Source organism: Paroedura picta, chromosome 4 (genome assembly GCF_049243985.1).
Source record: "Paroedura picta isolate Pp20150507F chromosome 4, Ppicta_v3.0, whole genome shotgun sequence".
NCBI classification, from domain to species: domain Eukaryota; kingdom Metazoa; phylum Chordata; class Lepidosauria; order Squamata; family Gekkonidae; genus Paroedura; species Paroedura picta.
Genome location: NC_135372.1, coordinates 57,628,411 through 57,641,800, shown reverse-complemented (window position 1 = coordinate 57,641,800; position 13,390 = coordinate 57,628,411). Strand labels below are relative to the sequence as shown.

Below are 13,390 nucleotides of genomic sequence, written 5' to 3'. Positions count from 1 at the left end.
CAGTGCCCCCCCCAGAACAAAAAACTGAAATAAAGAACTGAAAACTGAAAGTACTGTAAAAATCAACTTTTGAAAGAAACACAACCCCAAGAAGAAAAGGCAAACAATGCTGCCCCTCAGATGAAAGAAGAAAAAAACACTAGGAAAAAAAAACAGTAAATCTCAAAGCACCCCAAAACCCATCCCACCCACAGAAACCAAAAGAATAGGAAAAGAAGGGGGGAATATCAAAATCCCTCCAAGCTGCCAGAGGAAGCTCAGCTTTCAAGATCTTTGCAGAAGGCAATGGTTGGCTGGGAGCAACTAGCTCACGTGCAAAAATTTCAGCTTGCAAAGGCAATGCTGCGTATGGCTGGCTGGGAGCAACAACCTTAGCTTGCAACAATCTCAGCTTGCAAAAGCAATACTACGTTTGGCTGGCTGAGAACAGGCTGGTATTTCAATTACCCGCATATAAGCCGAGGAGGGCTTTTTAGTGCTAAAAACTGTGCTTAAAAACTCGGCTTATATGTGAGTATATATGCTATTTTGATTACAGTTTTGTACCTTTTCTTTTAAGATAATAGTATTGATCTAATAGTACTGTTGTATACAGTACAATGTAAATATTTTCCAGCAGTTATGAGCATTGCCCATTGTGAGTATTAGCAGCTTTGCCCAACTGCCACTATGTGGATTTGTTCTGCTTTGATCTTTCTCTTTTTCACCTGTGCCAAAGTAGCAGTAGCTTCTCAGGTCATGGAGTTGGTCTTGTGGCCAGAAGTGGAAAAGTTGCTTTGTAAAATTAAATTAATTAATTAATTTTCTTAGATTTTTATATTGCCCTCCCATATAGCCCAGGGCGGTTTACATGGAACATCATGGAATCCATCATATATTAAATAACAGTCATAACACAACATATCAGTAACAATTCTAACAGTAAATATAAGTTTAACACATTAGCATAATTAATTTATTGAACAATTTTCAACAGAACAAGCTTTATCAAAACATTTTGGGCAATCTCCAGAATTCCTGAGAAGTCATATCAGAGTTGAGACCAACAAATTCCGTTTAAATCCTCTTTAGTTGAAATCAAGGGGCAACGGAAAGATCTTTGCACCTATGAAAGAGATGTAAGAATTAGATGGGATGGAGGTAACTTTACTAAGGAGGGAACTTATTAACTTTTAGCTTGTAAGTCTCCAGCAATCATCTATTATGATATTATAGGAGCACTTAGTTGATCTCCATTATGATTTTAATACCTATAGATCTCTTTCATGTGTTTCCATGTGACTTGGGAGAGGTCTGTATTACTCTGATCTAGGAGACAAGGTAGATTCTTGTGCATAGCTGTGTTGGTCTAAAGTAGAAGAACAAAATTTGAGTACAAGTCACCTTATAGACCAACAAAGATTTATTCTAGGGTGAGCTTTCATGTGCATGCACACTTCCTAAGATAATGAAATAGGAATCATCAAGGTGCAGATATAAGGCCAGAATAAATTATCAGTAAATCAGTAAATTAGGAGATAGGGTATACTGGTTCCGTTTCTTCATACCACTTTGATTTGCCTTTTCTTCATCCTCAAAAATAAGGTATTATTTATAAGGTACCTCATCAGTGTGATTATTTACAGGTTAGGCAAGATGTGTGGATGATTGCTGCTCATTGTAATGACATTAGAAGTAGGAGGTTGTACACCTACTACTAGAATACGGGTTTCCCACATGTTAGCTTGAAGACATGTATGAAATGTATGCACGGAACAACAATCTTACATGCATCCTTAAATGTATGATGTTGGTTTCTTTTGTCTTTGCAATTGAGAAGCATGGAGCTGTTTCACGTATGGAAACTGTCCACATGCTGTTTTACTATTTTGCATATTCAACAACTACTTTTGTACTGAAGATCATAACAAAATCTGGGCCTTTTCTATATACAGAACATAGCAGTGACACTCTGCTATGGAACCCTCACATAGGTTTGGTATAGACTAACTTGCTGGGTTTGAGCATGTCCAGAACTATTTTTGTTGTTGTTGCTGTCTTTTGGAAAGATCCTGCATGCCAGTTATGCGTGTGTACATGGCTAGTATCATATGCCTCCTGTTTTTCTTATTCATATATTATATTTATATCCCAGTTTTCTTCCCAATGAAGACACAAAACAGCTGACAACGTTCTTTTCTCTACCATTTTATCCTCATAATAACATTGTGAAGTGAGAGGTTTCTAGTGACTGGCCCAAAGTTCATCCAGTGAACTTCCATGGCAACTTGGGTCTCTCAAATCCTAGTCCAACATTGCAACCATTACACCACACTGGGTCTTTTCACAAACATGGTGAGAGGAATAGCAGACAAAATTACTAAGTTGTAGAAAGTATTCCTTCACTACTCTGACCTTTGACTTGTTTCTCACTACAGTATAGCTCCTGTGACAGTTTCTGTCTCCCAACCCTAGCTGTTTTGGTCTGCTATCCACGATCCTAGCCTATCATAACGCTGCCCCCTTCCTGTCATGTGATTTCCTGCCAGATTCCTGCAGCTCATTGGGCCTTGGTTGGAGATGGTTGAAGACCACTGGAATTGGGTTTAGATGCAATGTCTTTAGTGGTGGTACTTGATCCATTCACGTGGCGATGCAGAAATATTTCCATAGAGAGCACATTTTACATTACTCTAGCTCTTGTGAATTATTTTAGATAAAAATATTATTAATGAGTTAGATCCTATCAGCTTTTCTGCAGATGAAAGATGAAGGAGGGTTCTGTTTTGACCACCAGAAATCCTTTGCAGAACGTTGCAGGACCTAAGTGAGCAAGAGAGACAAGGGCTGTTGTGAAGACAGTGATCAGCTCAGAGTGAAAAAGCTAATAGGATTCAACCTGATACTTGGCATACTTTTAAGATAGGTCTTAGTTCAAGTGCATAGCAGTGAAGTTAGTTGGATAAGTTAAAGAGAACTTCTGAAGATGAACTTTAAAAAAAATGTCACTTAGCTTTAAAGTTCCTATTGTTACATAGGGCAATTAGTTTTCAGTAACTGTTGGCATATTCTCCTTAAATATAGAGCTATTTCTGTGATTTCTTACAGTATCAAGCATTTAAATCTGTTTACACAATAACATTCTGGTGTGCCTCTCCAATGCCTTTTACTTGGTTCTTTGGAATGCTCTGCCTTTTTCTTTTTGCTGTTTTGGTACAGTAAATGCACTTTGTAATATGTATTATGACATGGTCAAAGGATAATTTATTGTCAGATAGAAAAAAAAATAGGTCAACACTAATGTCACTTGATGATCTACCCCCCCAAGTTTAATAAAACATCTCACCATCATGCATCCTGCACAGCGGTTGATATTTTATTACAACTGCAGTACCTGGGCTATAGCAGTAGTGTAATTACTGAGCTGTCAGAGTGATAAGTGGGATTAATGGCAGCCTGATGCACTTTAGTCTGCGGAGTGCTCTGAGAATTGGAAGATGCTGTTGTTATAAGAGTCTGTCTATACTGGCATATTCACGGCATTCCCAGCCCATCTCTCTCCCCCCCCCCACCCAATGCCACTAATTCAAGTTTGCATTGCCCTCTGCCTCATTAACATTTGACATTTTCAACAGCTGTTATTTGCAAGCCTGCTCAATAATAAAAAAAGGAGATATAATATATTATTTGGTAAAAAAGATGCATAATGACATCACATAATAACCTATACATGTTCTAGAGTCTAGACCACTTAAAATGGCTTCCTGGTCAATTCTTAATATAACATGCTATCTTTCCAGGTCGAAATTTAAGACATTGATAGTTCTTCAATGCAGTCTCTCCAGCTGTCCTGTTGAAAATAGTTGTAGTTTATTCAACTCTCACTTTGTAAGACAGGGACCAAAAAAAAAAGGGCTCATACAATAGTTATTTTTCCATAATCTTTTTACTGCAATTGGACAGTCCTCTCCTTATTCAGAGTCACAGCTCTCATCCACAACTTTTTTCCCTCATGTTCTTTCACAAGAATGAAATCTACTCAGAAGGTGCCAAATTAAGGCATATCCAAGGACAAGGACATGAATTAAGGTTGCAGGTATTGTGTTGGTTCAAAGTAAAATCCAAAAACATAAGCTGTGTAATACCTTTCATTAATAAAAGGCTTTTGTGTATGGATTAAGTATTCTGCTGCAATATGCAATCCAAGTTTACTGCCCAGTTCCCATTATATTTTATTATTTCATCCCTCCCTTAGAATCCTAATGCTTTACTTGTGCGGGGTTAATGAGGAGACATACCAGGGGCTAAGGCACCAAGCTGGGAACATACATTATAGTTATAATAATAATTCTTGGCATGTATATAAAACATGTAAGTATTTGAAGTACTTAACCTCCAATATTTCACTAATCTTTACAATAGACAACACAGGCACTGTTATGGTCTCAATTTTTCAGGTTTGGAAGCTGAAGATGAGTAATGGGTTGCCTGAAGCCACCCAAGGACTTTGTGACTGACATCTCAGCTCTCTAATTCTTCTTTTGTGCTAGACAGAAGTCCACAAAAAGGGGCTTCATCTTATTAAAAGAATCATTTGGATTGGGCTGATAGAAAATTCTTGCTGTTCTTCAGTCCTTGAGCTGCATCCATCCACACATCATTGGGTTCTGTGATCTCATTGAGCTGTAGAAATCATTAATGTAGAAATCATTACAGGGAAATCCAGTGGCAAATGTGCAACAGTGATATTGCACAATTCAAGGATTTGTGGAGACAGGTAATATGTTTTTCATAAAGTGGTCTCAGAGAGACTTTTGTTGTCCATAGTCTTCCGCACATCACTCTGTTCACAGATTTTGAAGGTGATTAAAAATTTATTGAAAAGTCTGTCAAAACCAATTGGTCACAACACAGGGACAAAAGTCATCAATAATTCTTCTGTCATAGGTTTGAGTGTGTTTTAACACTCAGTTAACACAGCAATGGTCTCTGCTGAGCCTTAGGATTTTCATGTTTCCTTTTTTTTGTGGTCCCAATTTTAACCTTTCTTTGTCAGTTATTCAAACCTTTGTTGGCCAATGATCTGTCAATTTCTCTCTGCAGGCTAATACATTCACTAGTTTTTTTTGTTTTTTTTAATGAAAATCGGTATAGAAAAGCCTTGGCTGATGTTAATTATTCAACGCTCAGCATTGGGCTCGATCAGTTGTCATTAAATATTCCAGGAATTGAAACAGGAAGATTGATAGACTGATTCATTTTTTAAAAGCCAAACCCTACCTCTTGATGGCGTTTCCTGATTCTCTGAATAACTGCCTGTTGCCGGTTGTTGTGGGTTTTCTAGGTATTCTGGTAGTTTTAGTCCCTGATGTTTCTCCAGTAACTCGCTGGCATCTTCAGAGGTAGAACGTGACACTTTGGCATGGAGAAATTCCCATCTTGCCCTCTCCTACCTCTGAAGGTGCAAGCCACAGCTACTAGAAAATGTCAGGGACTAAAACTACCAGACCACAGCCATTCAGCTCAGCAAGCCCACAATAGCCAGTTGTCTCCACCCGTGAAAGTCTTCAACAATTCATTGAAACTGCCTGTTCCTTTCCCCCAAGTATCCTGGAAGCTCTGGAGAAGAAAACCTCCTTGCACAATGAAAATGACCACACCAGTGCATAAGGGAATTGTCTTTTATGGCTTGGCTTTGACATTGTTCTGGGTGTGCTTGCCTTGTTCTACCTGTCTGGGACATGGGAATAATAGCATTCATCTCAGGAGCATTTTCCGTCTGTGCCCAAACTGTAAAGCATTATTAATTTTTAGATTGATTAGCTTCTGTCAGGTACACAGAAAAATCGTATGCTGTTGGCAGCGTTTTGTGCTGTAAGTCGCTTTAACTCATTTACTTTCTTCCCCAGGTGCCTAAAGTGTGCAGATGCCCCCTGTCAGAAGAGCTGCCCAACTAATCTAGACATCAAGTCATTTATCACAAGTATTGCAAACAAGGTAAAAAAAAAAAAAGGAAAGGAAAAAGGAAAGAAAGAAAAGAGAGGCTGGCTCACCAAGTCAGTGGAAGGCAGGAGCGGCAGTTGTTGCATTTCCCATTCTATGATTGAATTACAGTCCTTATCTTTGTGTGTAGCTTAATGAAATAATGTTTAGAGCAGCTATTATAAAATTTAACAGACTTTTCTTAATTGCATAATTATTCTTGTGCCTTTCCTGCAGAGATACTGCACTGTAAATGCATAGCCAGTATGTATATTAACTCTGTGGTTTGAAATAATTATATATCTTTTTGTTTGAATGAGCGTTGGCTTCTTGGAAGGATTTTCTTTACGGATGTTACAAATGTTAAAAAACAACAACACACCAAGGGATTTGCAGGAGTATAGTCAGTACAGAACTCTGCCAGGCTATTATCTTTGTGAGTCTCCCCTCCATAAAGAAAATATCTGGTCTTTGTGGAGCTTTGTTAATAGAAAAATAACTAAACAGGATAGCACAGGTGCCAAAACTGGCTATGGAGTTTCAAAGCTGAAATCTTCTTTAGTTGATTTCAGTTTTGTTCTTTTACATCAGGCTTTCTCAACTAGGATTTTGTGAAACCTTGGGGCTTCTTGATGGCCCTGGAAAAGGGTGAATGGGTGAATGGGTGAAAGTTATTGAATTTTTTAGACATTTCAAAAATGTGTTAAACATTTATTGGGTAATACGATCATCTATGGGCATGTCGACCTGTTAATCGAGTCCGACTCTCGGTGATTTCAGGGTTCAATTGCTACCATGATTTTCGATCTCACACCATTCTTTTTGTTTTGTAATGTTCTGGCTGGTATTCTCTATGGCTGCTCAAATTCTGGGGTTTCTGGAAGCCTGAAGAATGTTTCAGGGGTTTCCCAATGTTAAAAAAAAGTTGAGAAAGGCTGTCTTGGGGTAAATCCTGTGGAGTTCTTGCATAAGAAGAGATTAATATGTTTCTTCCAAAAGATTCCTTTAATGAAAGCCTGTTTTTCTTGCTCAGTGTTGCAGACTAGATGTAATAATAGTAACAAGCAGGATCCACTTAAGGTGCTAAATTTGATAGATGTAACAACAACAATGCACTGTCTTTCAGCTATGGTGGTATACATCTAATGACCTCTTCAAGTATTCTTTGCCCTTGGAGTCAGTGTTGACATTCTTTCCCTTTTGGCTCATGCTGCATAGGACACAATAAGTAAACTGGCAGATTCCACATTTATTTGATGCTGGTTCTTGTAGAATCTACAAGAGATCCATTTAGGTCCAGGCTTTCTAATTCAGCAGGGTAGAAATATCTGGCAATGAAATAAATATAATGGATTGTGTTCTTTAGATCTACCAGCAGTACTTTTGTCTGGCACTGTTGATGCAGGAATAGCCTCTTGTGTGTCAGCAGAAGGCTCTTTGTGCTAGTGTAAAGTGCTGATATTAATAGAATGCATCTGCAGAATCCCACCCCCTTTCTCCTGATTCACTTATTTCAGTAAGGAGATGGCATAATGCATAAGATGGAGAAAGGCTTATTCATGGTATTTTCCTGAAGACATGGTGAAATCTGGCCAGGCCTCCTGAGTGTAAGCTCTGAAATGGGTTAATGGCTAAAATGACTCTAATATTGACCAGCTGAAGTTTGCTGCTTACTTTTGTATAGTGTTATACTTATAATATGTTATCATGAATGTCTGGATTTTGGCAATTACCTGCATTCTTTGGTGACTATTTCAACCCCAGGCAAATTTTGTGAATGTCAGTATTTACTGGTGTTTCTCCTTATTTGTTGGATGGCACCAGTGAATGGTGTCAGTCTTGTTTAGGTGATCATTCATTCAATGAATGAATGAATCAGTCAGCCAGTCATTCAGTTGATTCTAACTTGCCTTTCACCCCAATGGGGGCCCAATGTGATTTGTTTCCTCTACTTCATCCTGAGAGCATGTGACTGGTCCAAGCTCAGTCATCAGGCTTCCATTGGCAAAGGTGGGTATTTGAATATGGGTCTCTCAGATCCCACTTTGACAATACAGCACCCTAACCATCAATATGCTAAACTTCTGGTCTTTGAATTTTCAGTATGTAAACATGTACTATAGTGAAACAATCTGTATGAGGACCATGTCTAATCTTCATTCCCTGCTGTTTATGTGTTTGATAATATAGGCTGTTGCCCAAAAATGCCTATGTCACAATTAAGTAGTTAATTTTTAAGTGGCTCCAAAACAATTTGTCCTTTTCCTGAAACAGATTAGCAAAGCTGGTCTGTAATTTAGGTTGGATTGTCACCAAGCACCACTGCTATTTAGCCTTTATTTATTTCAATGAATGGGGCATGAAATTAAAAGGAGATTGTGTACCTAAAGCACTAGATTGAATGATCCTTTGGCCTCTACAGACCAGCTTTGAGGACAGTGTAGTTCTGTAGCACCTATGGTTTGATTTATTTGATTCATAGATCACACAATACCAAAGAAAATATATGAAGATGACTGCAATCCATTTATTTAGAACGTTTAAATATCTTGCCTTTCTTCTAACATAAGACCCAAGGCAGAAATGCTTGCTGACAATTTACCATGGAAACTTAATGTGTATAAGCTTTTATATTAATTGTATGTTGCTTAGATTGTAGAAAAAAGCATTATGCTGCACATACTGACATGAAATATTTTTGTGTTAAGCTTTTGTCTAACTAGCTTAAACATTGCTGTGATGGACAATGACCATCAATTTTGTCTGCAGGAAGACACTTGGGTGTTCTTTAAACTATGAAACAACTTTTGCATATATTTACATGAAAAAAATGTTCTTTCAGGCATATGAAATACAAAGCAACAATGCTGTCTTATATGTTCAGCATGTTGACTCAAGGAACCTTGAAATCTCTGTCTTTTCCCTGTAGTAACAAGCCATATTGATATTGTGCAGGCATGTGGCATGAATGGGAAGCTGTCAACAGCCATTCTTTTTTAGCCTGAAATAGCTATAGAAAGAAAATGGGTTTTAGAAGAAGAGTTGGTTTTTATCTCCCACTTTTTATTATCCAAAGGCGTATCAAGCAGCTTACAAGTCAGCTTCCCTTCCTCTCCCCACAACCAACACTTTGTGAAGTAGGTGGAGCTGAGATAGCTCTAACAGAACTGGTTTGCAAGAACAGCCCTAAGAGAACTGTGACTGGCCTAAGGTCACCCAGCAGGCTGCATGTAGTGGAGGAGTGGGAAATGAAACCCAGTTCTCCTGATTGGAGACCACCATTCTTAACCACTACATCCCGCTGGGCCCTTTGTTACTTAACCTGTTAAGGTTAGGATTTTAGTTCAGTAGTCAACCATATACCTAGCAAGAGGTGATGGATGTGGTCTCTGGTTTCTCCAGCTGAGAAAAAGTGGAGCTGAGAGAGAGAGCTCTGCATAACATCTTGGAGAGTACTGTACTTGGAATAGTGGACTGGACAACTCAGCAGAGTTAGCACCATAGCTGTACACACTTTCCTATAGAAGCAAGCTGCATTGGAAGCTTCCATTTGACCTGAGGGTTAGGACCTAGTACTAAAATAGCTGAAAACTATAAATACACATGCATGTGAGTGACACGCACACAGAAAGGGGCTGCAGGAGGCCATGCTCGTGACAGTCTGCCTATCACCCTTTTGAGTGAATGCTTCCTCAGTAAGATGGCAGGGACCACAGTCCAACTCTCAGGAATTCATTTAAAGCAGCTTTCATTATAACAGACTATTTTGACAGTGGAGTATAGCAAATGCATTCTTTTGTCAGGTATTTAAGAGCTTTATTGTGTGCAGTGTGTTTTGTTGGGAAACCACTGTAGCAATCATAAAAGGTCAGGGATTCTTGTTCTCTCAACCCTGAGGCATTTTAGACATTTACCGGCCTTGCACAATGTAACGAGTTCTCTGCTGCTTCGCCAGTAGACCTCAACTGGGCAAGGGGTGGGGGAGAAGGTGGTCTTTCTGGGTTGAGAGGGTAATTGAATTGCCAGACTCAATGAGCCTTGGGCCTCTATGAGTAAAGGATGTCACTAGCTTTGGTTGCCATTGTGCTAGGATTCTAAGATTTCACAGAGGCTAGGCCAAAACTTCCTTTCTTTCCTTTTCATACGGAGGGATTACAGGCCTGCTTTCCAAAGCGTGCAAAACTATTCCATTGTGTCTTTCTAGTCAATATTCACAGCGATGTTCACACAGACTGTTGCTATTGTGTATCTTTCAATAAGTGAGACACAACTTTGGATTCCTCATACTGTGAACACTTGTTTAAACAGAGAGGGAGACAGGCAACAAGCACATATTCTGTCACTACACAGACTGTTTGCTACTGAAGATCAGACGTTGCATGTAAAGAAATGATTTTGCTGAAAAGCTTGAAGGTATTCATAATTTATTCATGCCTTCACTGGAGACATATTCTGCTAAAAAGCAAATGTTTGTTCAGTGGAAGGGAAGGAGAAACAAAGTGAGTTGTTGGGCACAATCGTCTTGTTTACTTCCCATTCATCTCAACTGGATGTGCTTAATGGATTGGAGCCTATATAAAACTCCAGATTTCCTTGCCCCACAGGTGGCTAATGTAGGAGGACAGGGGTACAAGATGCTTCTGGGAGATAGCAATGTCTTTGTAAATGTGAGGGGATCTGTAGACTGTAAAAAAGGAGCAAAGGTAAGCTTTGACAGGTAGCCACTTGAGTTGGCATAACCAGTAGGGCTATCTCTTTCACTTTAACTTCCTTGCTTGGACCCTTCTTATCTAGCCATAGGGCATCCGTCATTGCAGAGTTGAGCTTCAGGCAACTCTGCTTGACCCATTTTGTCACTGCTTCCAGGCAGGTAGTTAATACTTTTGGAGGAGAATCAGGGCGGCCATCCATCAGGAGGAAGAGCTGGGTGTCATCAGCTTACTCATACATAAGCCCCCTCTTAGTTCATCAGGAGCAAGGCCACTTGATCTCTGACCTGGACAGTTTTGTCTCATAGAAGGTGTGTGTGTTAAAAATGATCCCCTCTTGGTGGAAAGTAAACTAGGTATTCATCTGGAGCTGTGTACCTGATGCAAATCAGGTAAATCAGAGACTGCTCCACACAGGAAAAGAGGCAACCAATAAAAAGTGAATCGTGTAGACCAGGAACAACTCAGTTGTAGTGTGATGGGCAGATTATATTCTGTGCATCCCCTTTATGCTGCTGAAATTCTGCAGTGCTTCAGCACATGTTTAAAAAACTACTACCGCCCCCCCCCCCCGGTAAGTCAATATTCAGTGTGAATATGAACAGATACGACCATGACTGGGGGGGGGGGTAGAGGACATGTGAACTGATCACAACAATAGTTGATCATTGAAACTACCATGACTCCTATGAAAACCTGAAAGGCTTCCCTGAATATTGGTTCTGGGGCTAAGAACCAGGCCAAGTTCGTGCTGAGTTTTGGATCATGAACCCACACCTAGTGGACGCCCAAATCACTAAAATAGAGTTGAACTACATCAAGATGGTATCATCATCATCATCATCATCATCATCATCATCATCATCATCATCATCATCAGTTCATTTATTACATCATAAAAACCTCAAAATACAATCCATACCTTCTTTGGAGCAGTTTGCTTTCTTTCCTTCTCCTTTCTCTTTCCTTCTTCCATCTCTCTCTTTTCTAGTCCTCTCTTTCCTGATTCTTGGTTTCACCTATCTTTTAGTCTTACCCTCCCCTTTCCTTTCTTGCAGCCTCTCTAATTATTTATTACTTCTGCTTCCCTTTTCTCTGTTTTGTGTTTAATTCTTTCATTTAGGATTTAAAATGTAATGAAACACAGGCGTTAAGACACAAGAGGGCCTGTTCTCAAAATGACAGCTCAAATTGTGCATGCAAATTGGAGACTGTGTGTGAAAGTCTGTACTCATTTGCACAAGCCATGCGCGCTCATGCATGCTATTTAAAACGGCTACATTTAATTTTAATAAGTGGGGCTTCAGAAAGAAAAAAAAAACAACCAACCCTGTCTTTAATTTTAGATACAGGATAGATGTCATCTACATGCCATTTGAATGTTGTCCCCCCCAATCACCTGCCAGAGTTCAGAAGCAAAATGAAACCTTTAATAGGACTGCTTTTTTTTTTAAAAAAAGGAACTAAACTGAAGCAGCTATGCAGAGTTATAATTACATAGAAATCTGCATTTTAATTAACCTTTCTAGGAGGATTTCTAGGGCACTGGGTTTTTGAAAGTTGAGTTTTATTCAATATTTTCTGTTCATCTTGATCTTTTTCCAGGTTGCTAGGTAGTACAAAAGCATTCAATAGAAAAGTCAGAATGTTGCTTAATGTATTTGAAACACCAACTTTTTCTTAAGATATCTATCAGTACTTAATGTACCAGGATGGCTGACAGCAGGTTTCTGTTGCCATAGCATAATTATGTAGAATAGACTGTCTCCCTGACACTGCTTCAGCAAAAGACTTATCTCACATTCTAGATGGCAAAAAAAAGAGACTAAAATGACAGAAGAGCTAACTTGTGGTTCTTTTTCATCAGCTGTGTGAAATTACGGGGCTGTTATGATGACGCAAGTCAAATGATGGGATGTAAAGATCAATGGTGCAATAAGAGACATACTGATAATCCTGTCACTGTTTTTGTTTGTTAACTTCTGTCTTTCTGTCGTTTCCTCTTAGACAATGCGAGTTATTAGGATCACAACATTTAAAAGTTTACACTTGTTAGAAGCTTGATATCTTTCTCTTTCAGCTTGAAAGCAAACATATTAAATTCAAACAGTATTAATATAATGCTTTCCTAGAAGGGAAATTAATTACGATATGTACTTTACAGTCTTAAAGATACATAAAAGGTAAAGGTATCCCCTGTGCAAAGACCGGGTCATGTCTGAGCCTTGGGGTGACGCCCTCTAGCGTTTTCTTGGCAGACTCAATACAGGGTGGTTTTTGGAACACAAATAGGTGGTTAGACTTTGACTAACCCAGTGTACTTTGAATAACTCATTCTTCTGCCCCCAATTCCACGTCTCAGTCAGCTTTTCAAAATTTCTTCAGTTGTACTATGAGGAAGAGGGGCTGGTGGGTCTAATTTTACATTTTGTTTGGATCCTGGCAATATCCTGGATATCTAAATCTTGTATCAAAAGCTGTGTTGACACACTACCCTCCTGATTTGTATAGATATCACTGTGTTAATAATGCTGTCTAGGGATGGTTCAGATAATGCTGATTTGAGTATTTTCCAGCTGTTTGGCAGGCTCTTTTAATGTCCCCCACCACCTTCCTCAAGCCTTCTGGAGCTGGCTGTTGTGTAACAGTGAGGAAGGGAAGTATGGGGAACTCCATGCCTTCCCTCCCCGATCCTTAATAATCTGGTTGCCGGCTTGATT

At 39.2% G+C, this 13,390-nt stretch overlaps 1 protein-coding gene across 2 annotated transcripts in view; it reads left to right on the top strand.

The window, feature by feature from the left end:
- Positions 1-13,390, top strand: part of DPYD (dihydropyrimidine dehydrogenase) — a 609,807-nt gene that overhangs the window by 182,550 nt on the left and 413,867 nt on the right. For both annotated transcript variants that reach the window (XM_077332983.1, XM_077332982.1), the window contains exon 4: positions 5,889-5,976. In XM_077332983.1, the coding sequence (XP_077189098.1) occupies positions 5,889-5,976 (88 nt within the window). The remainder of the gene's footprint in view (positions 1-5,888; positions 5,977-13,390) is intronic.